Below are 22,038 nucleotides of genomic sequence, written 5' to 3'. Positions count from 1 at the left end.
TATGATGGCAGGCAATGGGTGTGATCACACACACTCCTCACTAACACTAACCTCTCATTAACACGATAAGGAGAAGACACGCCACGATCACTCTTGGGAGGGACTGCCACAATCTTGCAAGGTAGTAAACATCCCTAATTAAGTCGTCACGTAATGAGAACACACACTTCCTGTGAAATGCGAAAAGTGATAGACACTGCTGTGAAGCAGAGACTCCGTTAGGCTCCTGAACATGGGCGTGCTTAGTTCTGGTGCAGCCAGAAATCACGGATCCTCTAGATCAGTGGTTCTCATATGGGGGTCCGCGGACCCCAGGGGGTCCTCGAGAGCATTTGAGGGGTCCGCAAAGCCTCATCCAAAACTTTCCCCCCTGCCATTCTTTCCTCCATTTTGCTAGAACTGGCTCGCAGTGCCAAAAGGTGGCTTCACCGCGTGACATGTACGTTTAGTTTTTCTGCGTAGCGCATACTTAACATCGGCTTTTTGCACAACATGCCAGCTATGAGAAAAAAAAAAAAAGACAAAAAAGGCGGCATATAGGTGTTAAGACGACTTTTAGATTCAATAGCACATTGTTTAACATTGTGGTGCGCATCGTCATAGAAGTCAAGCACAAAAGGTGGGCATCGAGCAAGTGTGTGCGCGTTGTGTGCGTGTGTGTGTGTGTGAGGGGGGGGGGGGTGGTAAGCTACAAGTCTAAATTGTTGGACACTATGACACCGATCGGCATGTATTTCATCGTGGGGTCCCCCATCAATTTTGCAAGCCCGAAAGGGGTCCTCAGTTGAGTCATGGCTGAGAACCACTGCTCTAGATGAACCGATAATGTTCTCAACAATGTTCTCGACAATGTTCTTCGCCAGAAACCCAACACGCCACCTATTTGAAATGGCTGCCACGTGCCGAAGAGATCTGGACCATTAGTTATTTTACCTTAATAAGGAAATTTATCACGATTGCTCTCCCGTAGTCTACCGAGCCTCAAGCCCTGTCAACAAATGACGAAAGCAATATGAATGTAATTCTAATACTGCTACTACAGACAGTCTGAAGGAGACGAAAAAAAAAACTGTGTACACAGATAAAGCACACAGACATATACACATGAATGCATATGAGCACACGACAAAACGAAAATGAGCTTTGAACGAAACACATATGTCATCGCAGTCAAAGGCAACGTAAATGATCACTAAGCAGAAAGCAGCTCACGTGTTTGGGTGATTCTGTGGTTGGGGTGACGATGTCCAGGTTGAAGCTTTCGGACAACTTGCGTACTGGGGAGGCATTGAACTGGGCACCGTTCTGGTGTGAAGAAGAGCGCATAAGCCAGGGTGCCCTCCCAAGAAGCACGTCTTCATGGGGAGAAAGCAATGCAGGTGCTTACCTTGATCTCGTAGTACTTGAGAACAAGGTCCCACGCATGCAGAAGTGAAGGCGCACTGGCCGACCGCAGGGCGAAACAGCCGAGGGGAACGAGGCTGCTGCTCTGGCCAATCTAAGTTTGCGGAGAAAGAGAAGCAGCGGTGAGAAAGTGGTGGCCGTCTTCCTCGTGCCAGGTACGCACAATCTTCAACAAGGACATCAAACAAAATACCATTTTGTTCAGTTTGGAAGAGCTGGCCTTTAATAACGCACAAACCTTGGTTCCAGCCATGAAAGAAGTTTTTTAACCGAAAAAAATTGGTGAAGCTCGCACTAGGTCGCGCAAGCTGCAGGATTTCTTGTCATGTAAGCGCTGAAGGACACACCACCACACATTGCATTAGGTTTGAAATTGCTTATTTACATGCTTGCGGGGATAAATTGGTCGCGTTAGCAGAGGACCGGGGTAACTGGAGAATAATGGGAGAGCCCTTTTGCCCCTGTAGTAAGCGTAGATAGGCTGGTGATGGTGATGATGATGATGATGATGATGATGATGACGTTCCGTAGTCAAACCTCGATATATCGAACACGGGTATATCGAATTATTGCCTATATCGAACACTTTCTATATCACGCAGAAAATCACATGAATTTTTAATTTTTTAGTTCGAACTGGGACGGACATGAAATGGGTGTATCGAACTCCGCCACCCCAGACTGCCCAGACCACTCGCGCTCTGTTGACAGGCGGCGAGCTATCCCGCAGTACCCTCGAGGATAGCGGTAGCGCGATGGATGTTCCCGATTGCTGCGCATCGGCTGCACCGAAGTAGAATTGGACGGTGCAAAAGAAGAATGGGAGCTTGAAGAAACCTGGGGCCAGCTGGAGCGCTCGCTCTGTTGGGGCTGAGCCACGAAGCATGTTCATTGATGACTTTGTTGGCGGTGACGACAGCACCGGAACGACGGCGGAGTTGACGGATGTGGAGATCCTAGCAGAGGTTACTACTGAGCGCACAAACGAAGACGCTGCCGAGGTTGTACCCGCAAGCGCTGATAGTGCCCCGCTCCCGACTTCGACCGAGGCTTCAGCGGTTTTGGCCCTACCGCACCACTACCGCAGCGCTATAGAAGGCACCGGCCTGTCGCTTGTGGAACGTTTGGACTACGTTGAGGAAGACGTGTATAACACGCCAGGCTACCCTGCTGCAGTACTTTAAGCCAAAAGAATAAATACTTTGAAGCACCAAGTGAGTATTTACTGCACCATTCGCTCATTTATTGATTTGTACCAGTTTGTGACGCGTTTTTACATGATTTTATATATCAAATTCTGGTTATATCGAACTATTTCGCGGGCACCGCGCTGTTCGATATATCGAGGTTTCACTGTAGTCACTTTGCACTGTGGTAGTGGTAGTAATCACCTTATCCGTCTGTACCGTCGTCTTTCTCAGGCATGACTGGTGGGCCGCATCGTTTTGTTCGCACACTTGCATATTTCTCCCAAAGCGGAACACGTCAGCATGTGCTAGAACCGGCAGCAACTGGCTTCACGAACTGGGTGTTTGTAGCACGAGTTGTCCTGTGCTACAGATAACTTGTGCCTTGAGGCGCGGATGCATGTGAACTGTTTTTTCGGTATTTTTCTGCGAGCGCCACCCGCAAGCCTGGACAACGCCGGGCGCTCCTCAAAAAGCACGTGCTCACGTTTGCAGTAAACGTCAGGACTAGTAATTATGACCCAGTTTTCTGCTGACGCCACACACCACACATACTACGGCCAGCAACAACAGCTGCACTACTAAAAAAAGAAACGCCAGAAATATTGAAGTTTCGTGCCACAGTGATGTGTTATGGGCAGAAGGTGACGTCGTACAGGCCAATACTAAAGACACAGTCAGGATTCAAGTAATGCAATCGAACAAAACTACAGTGCCCACCACAACTGCCCAGTTATGGTTCTTGGTGGTGGCTTAGGTCAGGAGCCTTCCCTCTCACAAACAAGATTCTGCGGCGTCATAGACAAATCGCTAGAAAGTGGCTATGGAGTCGCCACTGCTCCATACACTCCCTTAAATTTCCATTATTTGTTTGAAGTTCACTTAAAACTGACATCATTGTTATTGCGACAAAGCCGTCCCTTTGTCTGCACGGCCCCTTCAACTCTGTGTTCTCCGACAAATGTGGCCGGGGTTACCTAGTGCGAGGATCGTTACTTTCACGCGAACCCCTTTCTTGCTAGCTTTTCATTGCGGCTGGCATTGCACAGCACGCCTCGCGGGAGCGCGCCAGCAACCGAAGGTGTTGTCGCCGGGGTGGAGTCGATTCTTTTCCCCTCTGCTTTACCCGAGAACCAGTTCTTCCTCCGCACTAGCGCCACTGTTGGCGAAATCTAGTGGGGTGTAGCATGACGAGAAAACACTCTCTTGCCTTGGGGATGCGGTAGCACGCGGACGTTTCGGTGCGCTGGTCCGGACCTGGGGAACGCGCCACAAAGGAAGGCTTCCGGGCGAGATCGGAGACTGCACACGCGCTCGCACCCGCACTCGCACCCGCGGCGCCCCGCTGCTCTGTTATTTCATCGCGAGTCGAATCATCTCGATCTCTAGCGTATGTTACCATTATGGCCCACGATTAGTCTGTACGCAGTATATTTGATTTGCACATTGCAATAAATGCTGCCATTAGTGTTTTGCCTTTGTCGCCTCCTGCCTTTGTCTGTCTCCACAAACAACGGACCCGTCCGCAGCTGGCGCTTGCAAGGCATGTTTATTGGGCGTGGATGGCTGTGGGGTGGGGAATAACTAGTGTGTGAAATTTAGAACCCCACATCTACTTACCTCCATCAGGCCATGCTGCATCAGGTCTCGCAGAGCCGTGGCCAAATCTTTCCGGACAGCGCTGGTCAGCTTTTCGTTGCACAGCACGGCTGGCGACTGTTGAGGAGGGGGAATAACAAGTCATCATGATTTGTAGGTTTTACCTCATATTACAAAACTTACAAAAAAAAAAGAAATAAATTCCCTGTCATAGATTGATCTGGACAGTCACCTAGCGTGAAGAAAACTGCCACAGCTTTACACTCGCACCTGCACAAGGTACACATGCGTTCAAGGAATGGATAGGAGCTGCACATCATGCTTGCAGGGGATTGGCCAAAACCGGATAGGACCTGCATGTCACGAATTGATGAACTCACATGGAAGGTTCACTGTCACAGTTCATGAACTCGATTTTCTCTCCTTCTCTTGCGCTCAGAGAATGCTATTCCACCTCTGCTGCCGCGCATTCTGAACAAAGCTCAACAAGTTCTGCCACGTTAGATATGTACCACACGCGTATAGGTGTTTCCCAGCCAGCACAGCCAAGTGACATATGGTGCCATCTAGGGGCATGTTTGAAGCTACTATATCCACGTGCTCGTGGCACTCAATTTAACCGCTCAGAACCCCTTGGCCTCGTAGAGCGGTGGTTCCGCTCCTGCGTAGCAAGCATCCAGAATCCTGTTAGCGAATCCTGTTCCTGTTAGCATTGTTGTTCTTTTTCATTGTTCCATGGTTTGTCAAACTCGAAGATCAATATTTTTTATCAGGCACATAATCTATTTACGGCCCCTTTATGCAGTATAAATGGAATTCTGGGTAGTTTCGTTACCTTTAGGTCAGGTTCAGCTACTGTTTTTTGTATGTTTTTGTGGTTTTGCCTCTCTAAGGTGTTTCCTGTTGGGCTGATTCACTTTTTTTTTTCTTCAATTATGGTGATTTGGTCAGCTTTACGCTGGTTTCGCCTCTATATATAGGTCAGCAAAGGGCTGGCTGAGCTAGCTGGGGTGAGCATTTACGTACGTTATTTTTTAAATTGCATTGTTTGATCCATTTTATGTCTATTTCTGCTTTTATTTATTGCAGTTTGGGCGGTTTTGTGTGTTTTAGGTAAATTTCTGCTGCGTAGCAAACCCCCACAGCCAACTCAGACAACGGCTGGCTGTGCTGACTAGGAAACGCATATAAATATATTCCTGGAGACACCTCAAGTCCTTACAAAGCATGAGGGAGGGTAGAACAGTGCCCGTTGCAAGATATTTACAGTTTTGTTCAATAAGGTGCTACAAAACGTGAAAGAGCGTTCAACAGCTGCTGCACTAAACCCGCAGTACCAGAGAACGAGAGAGGGAGAGGGGGACAAGACACTCACATCCTCCGAGTCGCTAGTATAGTCACTGTCCACGCACTGCGACTCCTGCTTCCCCACCAACTCCAGCACCTGGTTGACGGCCACTTCCAGTCGCGCCCTCAGGTCCCTTTGGCGGAAAGAAAAGTCACACTTTAAGGGGCTTCCAAAGGCACATAGGACGTGTCCTCCCAAAAGAAGGTTGTCACGACTTCGCACTACAATCACAGTCGGTGGATGCGGCACCAGCAAGCTCGAGGTTTCGGTCTCCCGGTGGTGGAAAAAAGGATCTTCCTGTCGACTTTAAGTGGCTGTGAGAAACCTTTCTTGCCTTTCTTCTTGTCGACTTTAAGTGGCTGTGAGAAACCTTTCTTGCCTTGATGAGCTATGGTGCGCTTTAGTTAAGAACAGACTCCGACACTGCACAGTAGAGCCACCTAGCTGCATGTGCAACCTGGAGAGGCCGCACGGAGCCAGTGTTTCAATCAATTAAGAACTATGACACATTGTTAACAAGCAACCAAACATTACAAGAATGGGACGATTGCGACGTTTAAAGCTCCCTCCTGAGGAGGGTGAATGTTAAAGGCCAACGGCACTCGAAATTTCGACCTCTTGAAAACACTATTTCCATACAGTCTGCTGAAAAAGAAAGCAAGGTGCAAAATACAACAGCTGAAATACGCGCGTGGACACCGCAAGCGGTAGGCTAAAATCGGCGATTTTGAAACTGAAATCGAGAAGAGCGCGGCCAATGAAGTGACGTTGCAGCCGTCCAGCGAGCGGCCAGACGGTCGGCAGCTCGGCAGCGAGCCTGCGCGCAAGCTCTACATGTGTGCGCAAGGCAGCACACTCGCAGCAGAGCTTGACCGGTTCTCCTGCTGTGCGGCTGGCCAGAGGAAGAAGCTCCGGTCGGCCAGAGTGTCACAGGTGCGTCGTGGCTGTTTACACGATCCGCCAACTGGTGCAGTGTGGTCTGTGGAGGAGCTTTTTTAAATGCTTCCGAGTGATTAACGAGGCATTTCACAAGGCTACCACTCAATCCCAGCTGATTAGGTGGAACTTACAACACATTAAAAATAAATTTGGTCAAGGTGAAATCTTAGTGCAATTGGCATTAAGTATGCAGACACAGCCCACCCAAGCATGAAGTCCCATGGAAGTCCCATGGCATCGGTATGCCAACCACTGCTGTGAGAAAGAGATACGACAAAAACTGTACGCATACAACTCCATTTTTTATGCTGCCATTCACAAGCTTGCAGAAGGCACAAACAAACATGAAGGAGCTCTGTATTTGGGTCTTTTTCCGCTGGTTTTCCCTTCCGTCAGTATGCACGGAATGGCCCAGCAAGCTGCACTTCCTGAGCTCCCCAGCACCACTCACCCCCAGTGGTTTCCCTTGGGCGTCCGCTTCATGAGGTTTCGCTGGAAGCCCCGTCGACCGCAGCCGAACTGGGTCAGTGCAAACATGTGCAGGAGCGCTAGCATGCGCCGCAGGATCTTGTGCTGGGCCTCCTGGATGGGGGGGAGGAAGATGTGAAACATTGGTTGGGGCTGCATTATCCGCATCCATCATGCAACATTCCATGCCAATCCTCCGCGTGGTGCAATCGTTGTGCTCTCAAAGACAAGCGTGCTCCCAATTTGGTCTACAGGTGCATGTTGCGCACACTTCAGTTCCTTTTCAATGCCTCGAGTGACTGCAGCACACCGAAGGGCACCTCTGCATTTTTCTTTCTCTTTAACATGAACAGGAACCCACCTTTCACTGCTAAGTCGCTCTGTTTTTATTCAATGCTGCTTGGCTCGCCTTACCTACGTAAATTTTTAAAACTCGCAGTAACTGTACAAAGCATTTGACCTTGGAAACACGAGTCTGCAAACAACCAACCCCCCCCCCCTTCCCTTCCCTCCAAAGTTATTTTTGCTCCTCATAGTAGCTGTGGATGCTGCAAAAGCACTCATGTAGTTGAGCACCGAAGCTGCACACTTATTAACCTGAGACTACTCACACTCGAACGTACATCAGATTCAATTTGTAGTCAGTTTTTATTACAGTGTAGACTGCTTATAACGTATGTTGCAAGAGCCGCAGAAATCCGCACTATACGCGGTACCGCACTATATAAACAAAACAAGCACAGATCCAACCAAATCGCAACCTACCTTTCAATCATTCTTTGTTTATTATCACCCAAATGAAGGCCCAAATAGCGGCGCGGTTCTTATTTCGTCTTTTGTTTTGCACATGAGGCGCTTCTGCAGGGTTTACAAGCTGCTGCACGGTCTCCTCGACACACGCGTCCATCAAGGCATAGCACGCCTTACAAGCCGTAAGCGCAGCCTTAACTTCTTTGTTTGTGTTTTGAGCGAGCACGTCTACGTTTCTCAGCATCTATGAACAGATGCAACATGATAAGAATGCAAGCAGGATTTTTTTTTCCACCCCAACAGGCAGGGAAAACCTTCGGCACCGTGGCTCGCTATGTCCAGATGTTTGAAAAGGAAAAGGGCAGTGTTGAAGTTAGAGGAGAGCAGGGAGGGAGTGTGTACTAAGTGGGCTGCTGACTGTCTTTTTTTTTTTTTCATCCCCGCGACCGAAAAACGATGTCCCAGCAGTGCCGGTTGATTAGCAGACCCGCCAAAAAAACCGCACTATAAATGGTATTGTGTCTACACTGCCTGTTCCCATCTTCTACCAGAGCTTTGATGTCCACCCACCTTTCATCAGCTGCACAGCTATCGTAAGTTATCCAAACCTCAAATGGTACAAGGACGCCACCCACCAGAGACTAAATTTTGGAGTATACTGTGAACTGCGCTAGCTGGTACTGGTTCATTCAACTATTGCACGAAATAACGAAGACTAAGGTAAAGGCGCTTTGTCCTGTGTTGTGTGCGTGCTATTTCCTTAGTCTTCTTCGTTCCGCGCAGAAATATAATCACTGATGACACCAAGACATTGCGGAACGAGAAGACGCACCTGGCTTTCCTTGTGCGCTCGACGAAGCTGGTCCTTGTACTTCCTGGTAGAGGCAAAGCACTCTGAAGACGTCTCCGAATGATATGGATCCACCTGCAAAGTTGCAGGGGAGCAAAACAAGAACAATACAGCAAACATCGCACAACATCCTTTTTACACTAAGACCCATTGCAACACTGTTGCAAAAGAAAAGGCCTCCAAAGGCACATAGGACCTTTCCTCCCAAAAGAAGGTTGTCATGACTTCGGACTACAACCACAGTCGGTGGATGCAGCACCAGCATGCTTGAGGTTTCAGTCTCCCAGTGGCGGAAAAAAGAATTTTCCTATTGACTTTAAGTGGCCATGAGAAACTTTTCTTGCCCTGATGACCATTGCAACACTGCTAACACATAATGAAACAAAACAAATGTCGCAGTGTTTCAAGTGCTAAGAGGCTCCGCTAGAACTAAGTGGGTTGCAACCATAGAGTTGCTCAATATTAACTAGAGTGGAAACTGCCGCTGCAATCGCAGGCCTCCATGGGAATCGTGGGGAGAGAGAGAATTGGATTGTCATGGCTAGGGATTGAACTTTTCAGCTCTGAAGAGGCTTTCATTCTGTTTTTCAGCCTGCACCCACACTGTATTAGCAGCTGTATCTTGACGGCATGGAAAGCAAGCTTAGAAGAGCCGTGTTTTGTGAATTCGGATTAACGGAGCTTACTGCCCAGTGCAACGATGCACCAGGAAAGGCCTCTCCCTAACATGCTTGCGGGTACAAGAACTTGTGTACTTTTCAACTCACATGGTGAGTGGCAATGGTTTTAAATCGTGCAAGAAACCAGATTAATTCAATTGTGCTTGTGCTTGGTATTGCAGACTCTGGCTTCTCTTTCGCAGCCACCAATAAGACGTAGCCTCTACCCGACGGTAACAGTATGAAATGGTAACACGTTGCGGCCAAACCTAGCGGCCAAACCTATTGCGCCCAAACCTAAGCGTCGTCAAACCTATCCCTCTAACCCCGGAAATCCAAGCCACGCTTCCATCACAACTCACGGTGGGAGATGCCTACTGGACGCTTTCCCAAATTGCATTCTGCGTGAAAAGCTGCTAAGTTGAACATAAGGCACCCATTTGTGAGAATTTTACTGCAACGCTAAAATAACCCACGTTATTGTTGTCGCAGTCTTGGTCATTGCAGTCGATTTGTCAGGGAGCTAAATGTAAAATACCATAATTGCAGTCACCAAGGGGTAAACAGTCAGGATAATTGCATAAGCTAAGACCAGTGAAATTTTTATTTCTTTTTGTGCAAAAATTGCAGCAAATGCCATCAAAATCTATTTTTTGCCCCGTTATTATTAAAATAAAAAGTATACTTCACTATATGTAATAATATATAATAATTTCTAAACAACGGTCCACTAAATTCAAGGGCTAATGGCAAGCATTTTTTTTGTGCTGAGTAAATTTATTAACAGCGGTGCTCTCGGTTGAAATTGTGTTAACAAAAATCTTAATTTGTGTGGCTGCAAAGCCATTGCCAGCTATACCACACTGAACTACCGGCCAAACTACACACTACGGTGGCGCCCATGGAGGCACGGAGCGCTTTCGCAGAAGCGTGTCGACACTAGCGAGATTCCCCTTTAGGCGAGCTAGTGAGGATCTCTGTGGGCTGCAACAAACCAATGAACACAACAAAGTAACCACAATTCCCTTCGAGGCACTCGGGATAGATGTGGATGGTGATGATAGCACAGCGATAGTCATAATGGAGCAATTTCAGCTTCCCTTTCAACTTCACTTTAACAGGTACAATGATGACTACTCACTGCAACGCTGTGGGGAGCTCAGAGAACAGCTGTGACGAGTGAATCCACCCATCCATATTGGGGATCATTTGCTCACCTTGCCGTGGACGGGGCAGTTGCACGTGCACCTGGGTTTGCCGTCCGATCCCTCTCCTGAAAAGCAAGAGATGTGACATCCCTGCCGAATCGTCGAGGCAACAACTATGCAATGGCATGCAGTCAGTGGGGTAAGTACGCGGAGAGAGAGAGAGAGGGAGAGGAAAGGGAGGGGTGTGGTTAGTAGAGAGGTTAGTGACGCTACCTTGTATGAACTGAATGAACCTCTCGAGGTCAGTGATCTGGGTCTTGAGCTGCGACACGAGCTGCTCCTTCATTTTGACAGGGTTGACCATCTGAAGCCAGTTCGCAGAGGGTTAGAATGGGGCACAGCCGGTGTTAGTTGGGAAGTCACTCGATGCACGTCAGAAAAGTTGTTTATTCTAGACATGGTTAGGACAGCGGCAAGTGGGCACAAAGGAATGAAACCCAGAGGTTTGGCAGCCCGCTGTGCAACTGTACTACAATAAAGAGGAATTCAAAAAAAAAAAAAAAAACACAAAGAAACTAAAAGAAGAAAACGAATAAGACATGCGGGTTTCTTCTCAAAGATCCATTTTTTTCATGCTTATACTTTTATGAATGCACCCTAATTCACGCAGCTCTCCTTTGTGTTGCTGCAATATGACATGAAGAGCTCACAGGTTGTGCGTGTCATGAGAATGCAAGCAGTATACACAGTTGGCCAGCCCCTCAAGTTAGAGCCATGTTGTGTGTAATGAAAATACCCCGGTCCTATCCTGCAAAAGCCTTGAAGGGTACACACTGCATCAAAAAGAAGTGAAAAACATCATCTCGACACCTTTACGCCACAGGGATCGAGATAGCCACGTACTTCACAACTACCGCCAGCACGCTTACACCTACCAGTCTAATGAGTATCGCATCAACGTGCACTACCTGAACCAGTTGACAACAAAGAAAACTAGGCTTCGGCTAGGCCAGTTCTTTTTTTTTAAAAAAAAAAGCTGGCCGGTATCTATGTACCACAGTTTAGTTAAATGGCAGAGTTGCATAGAAGGTTATAATACGGTGAAGAATGATATAAGTACTAATACGGGCTTCCTGTGTATCGGAACTGTCAAAGTAAGTCTACACGAGGTTCTTGAAGTGCTTTCACACTGGTGCAAGCATTTCAGTAATCAGCATTTTAAGGGCACTGCTCTAGCTAAAACAGCAATGAACACAACCTGCATGACAGAGGTACAAGTCTGAGACCTGCTAAACACCTTCAAGCATTTAGTTCCCTCGTTCAAGCTATTTTCCAGCAGGCCAGAGATAGTGTACAGGCTTTGATTAAGGTATACAAACAGTACACAGGATTTTAAGTACACAAACAGCCCAGTCCCACTAAGTGCAGCCTACCTTACTGCAAGTCCCGGACTATGTCGCTATGCAGATTGCAACTGTAACTCTTCACAGGATGGTTGAAAAACCAACACCTGCTTACTGAAGGCCTGATCCTATTCCTTCTCACTTGCTCACTAACAAGCTGTTGTGATCCCTCACAGGTAGAGTTAATGCAGATTTCGACGCCTTCAAAATGAAGTAGGGTGCTTCACAAAAAAATGGCAGACACCAAACCATCTTTCAAACGTAGAATCTGCCTTACCATAGAAAGGATAAATCCCCTTTCATATCCAAGGATACGGCCCAAACAAGGTAGATCTTTTCAGAAAGAGAAATAAAATGCCAAAACTAGGGGTGGGGGGGAGGGTCTTTGCCACATTGTATTTGTATTTTCTCTAGCCCAAGCAGCACGCCAAACAGCAAGCTTAGCTAAACTGACTACCCAGACACAGCTAAACTTTTCCTCTCCCTTTTACGGTTGGTAGGATTATCAAAGATGTCAGTATGCTCTGAACACCAAGAAAGGCTTTCGTCAATGAAACTTCAACTGAAGAAAAAAGGAAAGAATTTTCTCGCGTGTGAAGCGATGAGACAGAAGGAGCAAAGAAAAAAGCACTGACCTCTCGGACAGCCTGGTCAATCTTTCTGCGCAGGTCGTCGGGGTCAAGGAGGTCCAACTCGTCGAGGTTGAGGGGGAGCTTTTCCTTGAGCTGCTCTATGATGACTGACTGACGCTCCAGGAGCATGCTGGACGGCATACCTGCATCACCAGTCTGGGAGAACAGATAAGATAAGGTGAGATAAGATGAGAGATAAGATAAGGATAAAGGTAGGGCTCCTTCACAAAACTCCCAGGGCTAACCATTACAAATGGAACAGTGAAAACGGAAGTGCCACGCTTGGGTTCGTCAGCACTTCTTTGACAAGGATAATGGAGAGGGACGACATTGGGTGGACAATCAACCTACAGCTCCTCACAATGAGATCTTCGGTTTGCCTTGGCAACACCCGTGTGGCTCATGTGGGCGAGACTCCGTTCCCTTGTGGGTACAAGACGGGCATTTCCTGTGTGCACCCAGCGCCATCTAGTGCTTCGCTGGGAATACTCCTATTCATTTATGCAACAGCTAAAGGAGTTCCACCGTTTCGTCTTACAGCCTGGGGGTAGCACCGTGGGTTTTGGAATGAACACCCCCGTTCAAGCCCCTGCAACACTAATATTTGTTTTCCAAAATCCATGATTTCTTTTATTCTAAAAATGTTCCCTTAGCTGACTTTCTGTAATTAAAAGTGGTTTTGTATCCTTAACATCAGTTGGGAGGTGTGGCGGGGCAGATCAATAATTAACGTTTTGCATCGCACCAGAAGTGGTGGGCTTGTAGCTATTTTGGAACGGAAGATCGCCTATGTGGTGTGGTGTACAATCAGATCGGTTAGCCTCAATTCGAGGGCGGATCCAATCACTTTCAAGATTTCTGGTGTACTTATAATAACTCGAAGTACCTCACTGAATGCAAAGCTTCGAAATACGCATGTCCAGTTTACGCATAAAAACGACGTCAGCCGCCTGTATTATTCAAAAAATAGGCATTGTTTTGTGGGCACACAAAACAGCTGTGAGCACACAAAACAGTGTTTAGTCAGCTGTTTCGTGAGCTGCCTTGATGCTAGGAAGCATTAACATATCGTACTGAAATGTGCCTCCAATTAAAGGCGCAGGCTATACAAAGGACAACCTTGTTTCATTTGAAAGAACTGGTCTTAATTTAAACCCTGTCAGGGTCACGGACGTACGTGTACGTCCTCTGCAAACACCTTCGAAATGGTCAATAACGTATATGTACGGCATCGCTTGTATGTTTAAAAAGCGCGCCCTTTTTCGCCAACTTCTCTTGCTTGGCACGTGCTGCCACACTGCGGAAATACGTCAAATTATTTTCTTCCACCGATGACTCTTCTTTTTATTTTTTTATGATTTACTTCAGCGGCGCGCTGGCTATTGCTTGTGCATCCGGTAACGATGGGGCACGCTGGGTATCGCCTCTCGCTTCTTGTGCCTGCCACAGACAAAGGGTGCCTGCGAAACTGATGAGGCTCTTTTCTCCTTTTTTTTTTTGTATTTTATAGGAACGGTGCGCTGTCTATCGCTCACACATCCGGCCGCACACCTGTGCGCAGTGGCTGGTTTTGGTATCGTCCTCTGGGCGCTTCCCGCTTTTTGTGCCCGCGAAACTGATGTCTATCTGATCTCGATTCACTCAAAAGGTGCCGGCTTGCTACTCTCTCGTTTTTATTAAGAATTTTTCTCATGTTACTCATGAATAAACCAAATAAACAACACAAACAATTTTTTGTCACTTTATGGTCACCCTGAAAAAATTCCGATACTTTTTTCCCGAAATAGATTCATCCGAAGAATTAAATCAGCAATAACAAAAATCAACCCAGAGGGGTCGCATTTGGTGAAGAAATTCGACCCTCAAAGGGTTAATAAACTACTCAGCTCCATCCCAGCCATGAGAGATTTTTTTTTTTTTTCGGACCAAAATAATTAAATTTTTTATTTATTTATTGATACTGTAACCCTCATTTGAGGATCGTAACAGGGAGGAGTACAAAACAAGAAAACAATACACAATGACAAGAAAGACGTTAGGTTTCGCGTTGCTGGTACAGTAAAACCTCGCTGCAAGAGAAACTGTTACAAGACACAGTTGGTTGAGAGACATTTAAGTGAAAATTGTTTGGCTGGTGTTCCAATCATTGCTGTGTTAGCAACTTCGCAAACAAGAGACGAGTTTCGCAGGTCCCTTGAGTGTCTCTTGTAAAAAGGCTTCACTGTAGTACAGTTCTAGCGAGCACTCAAACACCTTCACATTCGAACTAGCAACAGCATGCCCCGGAAGTCTATTCCACACTTTCAAATTATTATTATTATACTAAAACCGTTCAAATTAAAACCGTTCAAAACCATTCAAAGCAGTGATGCAATAGAAGGAACAAAAGAACATAGCTATCAGTATGTTAGCTGCATGCTGCTATTCCAGTGATACAACCAAACAGAGCTGAGACCCCATAACAATCGAACAGCCATGTTTCCTGGTAGTGGCTTTGGTTGGCGGTTGCCAATCGCACAAACAAAATCCTGCGATGTCATACAGACCTGACAAGAATGCGGCTGGCAAGTTGCGGCCGCACTTTCACTCATTCTCCTTGACATCTAGCTCAGTTCTTGGATGTTTGCGATAAGATTGGTATCCCTGTTATCAAGACAAAGCAGCCTTTCTAACAAACCAAACTTGTATTTTGTCTTCATGGCCCCCTTCCGGTCAACTGAAAGCATTTGTGGGCATCCTCGATTTACCAGTCCTGGACGGCCCGCGGGCGGTCCGAGGACTGCGTTCGGACCGGAAGTCCCATAGAAATACATGGGAAAATCGAGCGCCGGACCGCGTCTCGAGCAGTCCGTGGACGATCCGGGACTGGTAATCGAGAAGGCTCTGTGATGAGTTGCTCGCTCCTTGTCGGATAACATGTACCGAGACCATTGCAGCCCGCCTCACCTCAAAGGCATACTTTTCCAAGTCCTCCAGTTGTTCCTTGAGCTGCTGAATGAGTTCCTTCTGTTTCTGCCGCTGCTGCTCCAGTTTCTCCTCCTGCTCTCGCTCCGTCTGAAACGACAGAAACGACCCCAACCATCACAACCGAGGCAGACAACAGGAGGAGAGAGCACAAAAAAAAAAAAAAAAAAAAAAACAGCGTGTGAAAAGGTGGTAAAAAACAACAGACCTCCGCAAGCAAGATGCCGACCCCCGCTTGGCAGGCCCGCAAGTCCGGGATCCCACGAAAGGCAAATTCTTCGAGCTCTTTTAAAAGTTCCTGCAAAGACTCGCGTAAGTCAGTGCACTGATCAGATCTGTAGTTTGTGTACAGTCGCGATCGAGATAAACAGGAACACAATAACACGGCAGAAAGAGAAATGTTTACACCTGAGAAAACCTGCAACTAGAAACGAGAAAAAAATTTCACAGCAGGCTAAGATTAGTAGTACTCTGTTACATAGCATACTGACTACAAACTCGATGCAACGAGAAAAATGAACTAATACTCAACCCTCTAGTTTGAAAGTGAAATTAAAGCCTGGTTTTCTTGCAGCTTGCTACTGTAGCAGCAAATGCATGCTATCTTTGCACTGCTTCTGCAGTGCTATTTCACAAATAATAGCACACCAAAGCATTAAACAAGCAAAAAGGGTGTCTTTCTGAAAGAAGACAAGGGGTTTGTTGTGAACTAGGTGTAGATACAAAACATTTTTTTACATCGACGGGAGTAAATGTGCTAGAACAACTAGCGCAATCTCTTTCTGCGAGAAAAGCGCTACTCTTTAATACCTGACCTGACCTTCATGTTAACTGAGGAAAGGGAGTGAAATAATGCTGTAAAGGGCACAAAATGGCAAGAAATGGCAAAGACACTGAGTTCATTCCTGCCAATAAACTGCTCTAAAAGGGGCATCGAACAGGCATTCTTGAAAACAGCTGTGTATCCCCGGAAGCTGGTTTGCATGCTACAAGCATAATAATCAACCTCCATGCCAGTTGCAGAGCTACCAATCAATGTAGCTAACATTCTCTGTTATTTCTGGCGAATATTTTGTTTGCACCTGCGTTTATCAGCAGTATCAGCCATTTATGCATCTTCACTCAATGCTGCCATATTCCAGTAACATTCACGTTTCTTCTTTATGATAGCATTCACATGGTAATGACTGGAAACAATTTACGATGACGGTGAATTACATACCATATTTTCACACGTATAACTCGCCCCTGCATGTAATCCGGGCCCCCCCTTTGAGCCCACCGGAAAAAAAAAAAAAAGAATCCTTTCATATTGCCGGCACATTTGATGCAGGAAACGCTGCACTGAAGCTACTGCTCAAGCGACACATCACATAATATGTAGACAGAAAAAGCGTATATATAGCGAGTAGAATAATACACTGACCGCAAAGCGAAAGTCGCAACTAACTAATAAAATTCAGCTGTTATAGTGGCTCGTCCTTGTTTTTTCTTCTTTGTCCTTGCATGTTTTCCGCAATTGCTGTTATGGAAGGTTTAGTCAGTGTTACTGCGTGGAAGCTTCACGGCATAACGCGCATTGACGTGAAGCTGCACTAAAGGAATAACCCCGCGTATTGTCCGCCCCCCTACTTTGCCACTGAAATTTTCGCATTTTTGGTGCGGGTTATACGCACGAAAATACGGTAGTAGGAGTGGATTGGTTTTAGTTTTTGCTGAAATCTAGTGCTTTAGAGTCGTGTTGACATGAAGAAGACGTAATAATGGTAACGACTGAAAAAAACAAAACAATGAATTAGTTTGAGTCCAGCTAGTTCCATTTTCGCTGAAATTTAGAGCTTTAGGGTCATGGTGCCACGAAGGACGTGTAATCATGCACTGGGGCAATTAAGTGATAGTAAGGGAAATTTGGCACAGCAAGTGCAATTTATGACATGTTTGTTCATCAGATCTCCCATAGATAAAACACTCAGAATTTACGATCAAGAACCCCTAAAAAACAGACAAGTAAATGAACAGTGAACAACTCGAACAACCAGACCTTGAATTGCGCCACTCCGCTATTCCCCATGCATGGAGAACATGTAAAACACAAGCACAAAATAATGAAGTGGACACCTAGTCATAGCAGTCTATTAAACCTTGTTTGATAGACTGCTGGGGATCTTTAACGTGCGCTGAAATCTACACACATGGGCATTTTCGCTTTTCGCCTCCATCAGAAAAGCAGCCCCCATGGCCAGGAATCGAACCCGTGCCCTTGGGCTCAGCAGCACAATGCCTCAGCCACTGAGCCACTGGGGCGTGTAGTAAAAAATCTCTACTCATTTCTTTTACTTATTTTTAGGCTTTTTTTTTATCTGAGAGACATTGTCCTCTGTAACATATGAATAGTGTTTTTGAAATTGGAAGTAACTAGCTGTCGCACAAGAGAATCCCCCTCTCACCTCCTTCTCCTCCTGTGAAGCATTCACAATTTGCCTCAGCCGAAACTGGACTTGGGCGAAATGCGTCGTCAGCGCAACCAGAGATGTGTTCAGTTGTTCTTGCTCCTCCTCCAAGTGACGCATGCGCTCGAACTCTGACAGGCTGCTGTAATTATGGTAAAAACTCCACTGACTGCCTCTGCCTAGAGTGCAGACAACAACAACAACAACAACAACAACAACAACAACAACAACAGCAGCAGCAACAGCAACAGCAGTAAAACATTTCCTTAACACGAAATCATTCTGAAGAATGAAGCTGGCCGTCCTGTGTCACACTCTCAGCTGGCTATTGGAAATGTCATGAAAAAAAAGCTGTGCATTGTGTGGAATTCTCTTATTTGTTTCTGCCTGTTTTGCCCTTTTTTTGGTCACCTTGGATGTCGTGGCTCCTTAACTCTTGCTCAGATTTTTCATATTCACCCTTCCAGTCTTTTCTTGCACCTGCATAGCCATGCTTTCCATGTAGGCATTCCTAAACACTTTAGCTGCGCGCTTACGTCGATATAGTAGCCTTTGTCATTTCTGCGCACATCAAGTGTCTTCTAGTGGACCATCCCGAACTTTCCATATTCTGTTGAAGTGGTCATAACTTAAGCCTTTTGTTTGGTTCCTTGGCATAATTACTACTCAGGTTCAAATCTTTGCTTTAGTTCTTACTTTTTTGGTAAGAAATTCATAGTTATTCTTTTCACATGAAAGGTGCTCTCCGTTATCACTTCTAATCAAGTTTCTTTCTGAAGTAAGAGCCACTTTTTAAACAGTCTATGGCAAAGGACGCAACCAATCATTACACTTGGCTGATATCCTGCAATGTGTAGGAATTCCCCATTCCGCAGTGCTGAAGAAATAGAAATATGCTGTACAAACCATAAAGCTTCAAACTCGTAGAAATATGCTGTACCGACCATCAAGCTTCAAACTCATAGAAATATGTTGTACCAAACACCGAGCTTCAAACTCAACTGTACTAAGATGAAAAGGGAGCTGCACACTAGAGGTCATCTGCTGCGGAAACACCAGCTCCTTGAAAGCCCTATTTCTCCGTAGTCAGACTACAAAGACTAGAACGTGAAAAATATGTGCAAATGTGCCGTAAGTGACTGGCATCAGTGGGCGATTTCAAAGCCGAAATTCAGAAAATAGCGATCACTAGCGGTCAGGGCAATAATGTTCACAGCGATTCGCTCCGAAGATTACTGATATCCTCTTTAAAGGGACTATGCAGACAAAACACAAGTTTGGTTCATTCGAAAGACTGCGTCATTAGAATCACACTGACACCACTTTTAATGCACACTTCGCTCAAATAAGCTGCATAATTAGGAAAAAAGGAAATGGCCATGTGACCCACTAGCTCATTTCCCGCAACAGCACCTATGATGTCATATGAGCCCAGCTGTGCGATTGGCCGAGGCCGGCAAAAGCAAACGCAACTAGACAGGGCTTATAGGCTTGCCGAGTGAGCTATTTGCGCTTAAATGTAATCCATATTCATTTCACAGCAGTAAGAATGGTGTAGTAAACGATGAAAGTTGCGAGAATACGCGTAAGCATAGAAGTAACGATGCGCACTGCTGTTGGTGCTAGGTGCACTATGCTTGTTTTAGCTGCCCAGCAGTCCGCCACTTTGGAGTTGTCTTACACGACACTGGCCAACTGGCGTAAGCAATGTTGTCTTACGTGACCCTGTTTGTCGAGCATACCCTGTGTTTCATCACGAAATGATTACTTTCTACAGTAACAAAAAACAAGGCAGGTGCAAATACGGTCAAAAGCAAAGCAACGGCGGACAACGGTCTGTGGCTGAGTATGGTAGCGCCATCTGGGAGGACTGATGGCAAGCAAGGCTGCAGAGCCTAATGATGCAGTGGAAGTTTGAATATGTGCACTTATGACTTCATGGCAGACGTCACAGAAACACACAATTTAGCAAGAGAATCAAAATTTTAACCTACACTGATTAATTTCTCAGCGAAGATGGCATCATTTGCTGCTGTACAAGCGCTGGGGGCACTATAAAACACGAAACCTCTTGAATAAAACATGCTCTGCATGGCCTTTAACAACTGCCGATGTGGACTCGCCATTCAGTCACTTTGACGTGGAGGCGCAGTTTCAGATCTGACCTTAATATAAGCATTGCTTCAGGTTTGGAAAATGCCTTTTTCTTCTTTGCTCAAACTACTTCTTTTTAAATGTTATTGTGCCTCAATTTCACACATCATTTCCATATAGAAATTGATACTTCCTTTCATACTTCCTTTGGCATTACAGGTGCAGGATGCCGCCTGTTGCACCATTTTATTGACATTCAGCGCTGTATTATTCATCACATGACTTTTCTCATACACAAAATGAGCTCTCCACTTTTGTAAATAAAGCTGTTTTGGTATCTTCTGAGTCACTTCAGGAAGCAGGGCGCAGCCTATCGCACCATTTTAGTGATGTTCCGAATCATAAAGCCAATGCCAGTTCTGTACAGTCCCAGTCAATGGCTGAAACGTTCCACCTTCTCATATCAATCCAGGTTTTTTCACGGGAACCAACCAACCAATTGATCATCCCAAGGGCAATGTACTATATTTACACGGTTGTAGGTCGACCCATTTATCCAAATTTGAAAATCTAAAGTTGGGTGGTCGACCTACAAATGAAACTGAAACTTGTCCTGCCAGTGATGGCAAGCCAAACGAGGAATCAAGGACTCTTAACTCTTTCGGGACCGCTCCATAGGCCATCGATCACATATGATCGATGGTTTCATGAGCCTGCAGAATACAAATTTTCGCTTGATGGAACACCTAGCGACATCTAGGAGATAGTTTGAAAAATATAGTTTTCTCTTTTGTGAAGTTTCTTTTTTTATCGCCAGGCGGCAACTCATCAGATATTTTATTCTGATGGGCAGTGGTTTCGAATGTAAACAAACATGGCGTCATACTCGCGCGAGCGCGATAAGAAATCCACCTCATCTCGTCTCTCATATCTTCGCCTTCTACTGTGGATTTTAACAATGAGAGTGGCAGTGAAGAGTCGGAATGCAGCTTTAGAGATCGGATTTCAGCTCGAGTGAGGATTCAGGTGTCGATCAGCCTGGAACATCAAATCGCGCTCAAAGGTGGGTGTTGGTTTCGGTTTCAATTGTCTCTGGAGTAGGTATGTGCGCTTGAAATATGTTCTGGCTGGTTTATATTTGTTCGCTAGGGTGTTAACTACCTATGGTGGTGATCTCCTGCCACCATCTCAGAAAGGGATCAAGTTTTCGCCGAGACGAAAGCCCGGCGTGTACCTGGGTGACGACGTAGCCATGGCCCTAGTGCCAAAGAGATCACGCACAAAACAAAAAACCAGTTACACCTAGCCGCATCAAACTTTCGCGATGAAGAAACAAAGTATTGTGTTAGATTTTGTATATCCTGAAGTAATTTTATTCTTTTTTAATATGTTGATATTTACGCTTTTTTCTATCTTTTTCTGTAGTTTTTTTACAAAGTTCTTACTTTAAGATTTTTTCATGGTTCTATCATCAGTGTTGAAGTAAAACTTAGTATTGTATGTCAAAGAACATATAATTAGCTGCATTTTGGTATATGCTAAGGTAGGATGGTGCCTTTGCTTTATGTAATAAAAAATTTGTAGCGAGACCTCACTTTTTCATCACTTTTTTGGGCGATCCCAAAAGAGTTAAAGGAGCCATGAAGAGAAAATACAACTTCGTTTAATTTGAAAGAACTAGGATTCAGTATCTCACTCAGCTACATTAGAGCCACAAAAGATGTTTTTTAAAGAAAAAAAGCAAGAAGTATTTAAAAACTTTCAAATTTTGCGCCGCAGTGACGTGTTATGAGCAAGAATGACATCATACCGGCCAACAATATAACTTAATTTTCAGTGCGTTAACTGCACGTGAGCATTCAAGTGATGTGGTCAAATGGAACTAGAGGCCCCATTACAGACGTCCAGTCATGTGTCGTCGCGACAGGTCAGTTGGGCGGCCGCCAATCACACAAACAAGGTTCCGTGACGTCATAGAAAAGTTGCGGGAAATTGGCTTGGGGGTCGCGACTGCTTCACACGTTTTCTTTCATATCTCCGTTATTTCTTCGAAGATTGCGATGATACTGGTATCACTGTTACCGGGACTAAGCAGTCTTTCTAATAAACCCAACTTGTATTTTGCCTTCACGGCTCCTTTAAA

At 45.7% G+C, this 22,038-nt stretch overlaps 1 protein-coding gene across 4 annotated transcripts in view; it reads right to left on the bottom strand.

The window, feature by feature from the left end:
• LOC144162679 (RUN domain-containing protein 1) overlaps window positions 1–22,038 on the bottom strand; it is a 42,289-nt gene that overhangs the window by 9,468 nt on the left and 10,783 nt on the right. For 3 of the 4 annotated variants that reach the window (XM_077693313.1, XM_077693314.1, XM_077693311.1), the window contains exons 3-14: window positions 17,799–17,943; window positions 15,560–15,649; window positions 15,334–15,441; window positions 12,391–12,543; window positions 10,626–10,716; window positions 10,422–10,477; window positions 8,528–8,620; window positions 6,929–7,059; window positions 5,566–5,671; window positions 4,212–4,307; window positions 1,388–1,498; window positions 1,213–1,305 (exon numbers count right to left, since the gene is read on the bottom strand). In XM_077693313.1, coding sequence (XP_077549439.1) covers window positions 1,213–1,305; window positions 1,388–1,498; window positions 4,212–4,307; window positions 5,566–5,671; window positions 6,929–7,059; window positions 8,528–8,620; window positions 10,422–10,477; window positions 10,626–10,716; window positions 12,391–12,543; window positions 15,334–15,441; window positions 15,560–15,649; window positions 17,799–17,943 — 1,273 coding nt within the window. The remainder of the gene's footprint in view (window positions 1–1,212; window positions 1,306–1,387; window positions 1,499–4,211; window positions 4,308–5,565; window positions 5,672–6,928; window positions 7,060–8,527; window positions 8,621–10,421; window positions 10,478–10,625; window positions 10,717–12,390; window positions 12,544–15,333; window positions 15,442–15,559; window positions 15,650–17,798; window positions 17,944–22,038) is intronic. The other variant, XM_077693312.1, reaches the window with a different exon arrangement.

The sequence above is a fragment of the Haemaphysalis longicornis genome, unplaced genomic scaffold (genome assembly GCF_048455015.1).
Source record: "Haemaphysalis longicornis isolate Haplotype H1 unplaced genomic scaffold, Haemaphysalis longicornis Haplotype H1 scaffold_12, whole genome shotgun sequence".
Classification (NCBI taxonomy): Eukaryota; Metazoa; Arthropoda; class Arachnida; order Ixodida; family Ixodidae; genus Haemaphysalis; species Haemaphysalis longicornis.
This window is presented reverse-complemented; position numbering and strand designations above follow the sequence as displayed.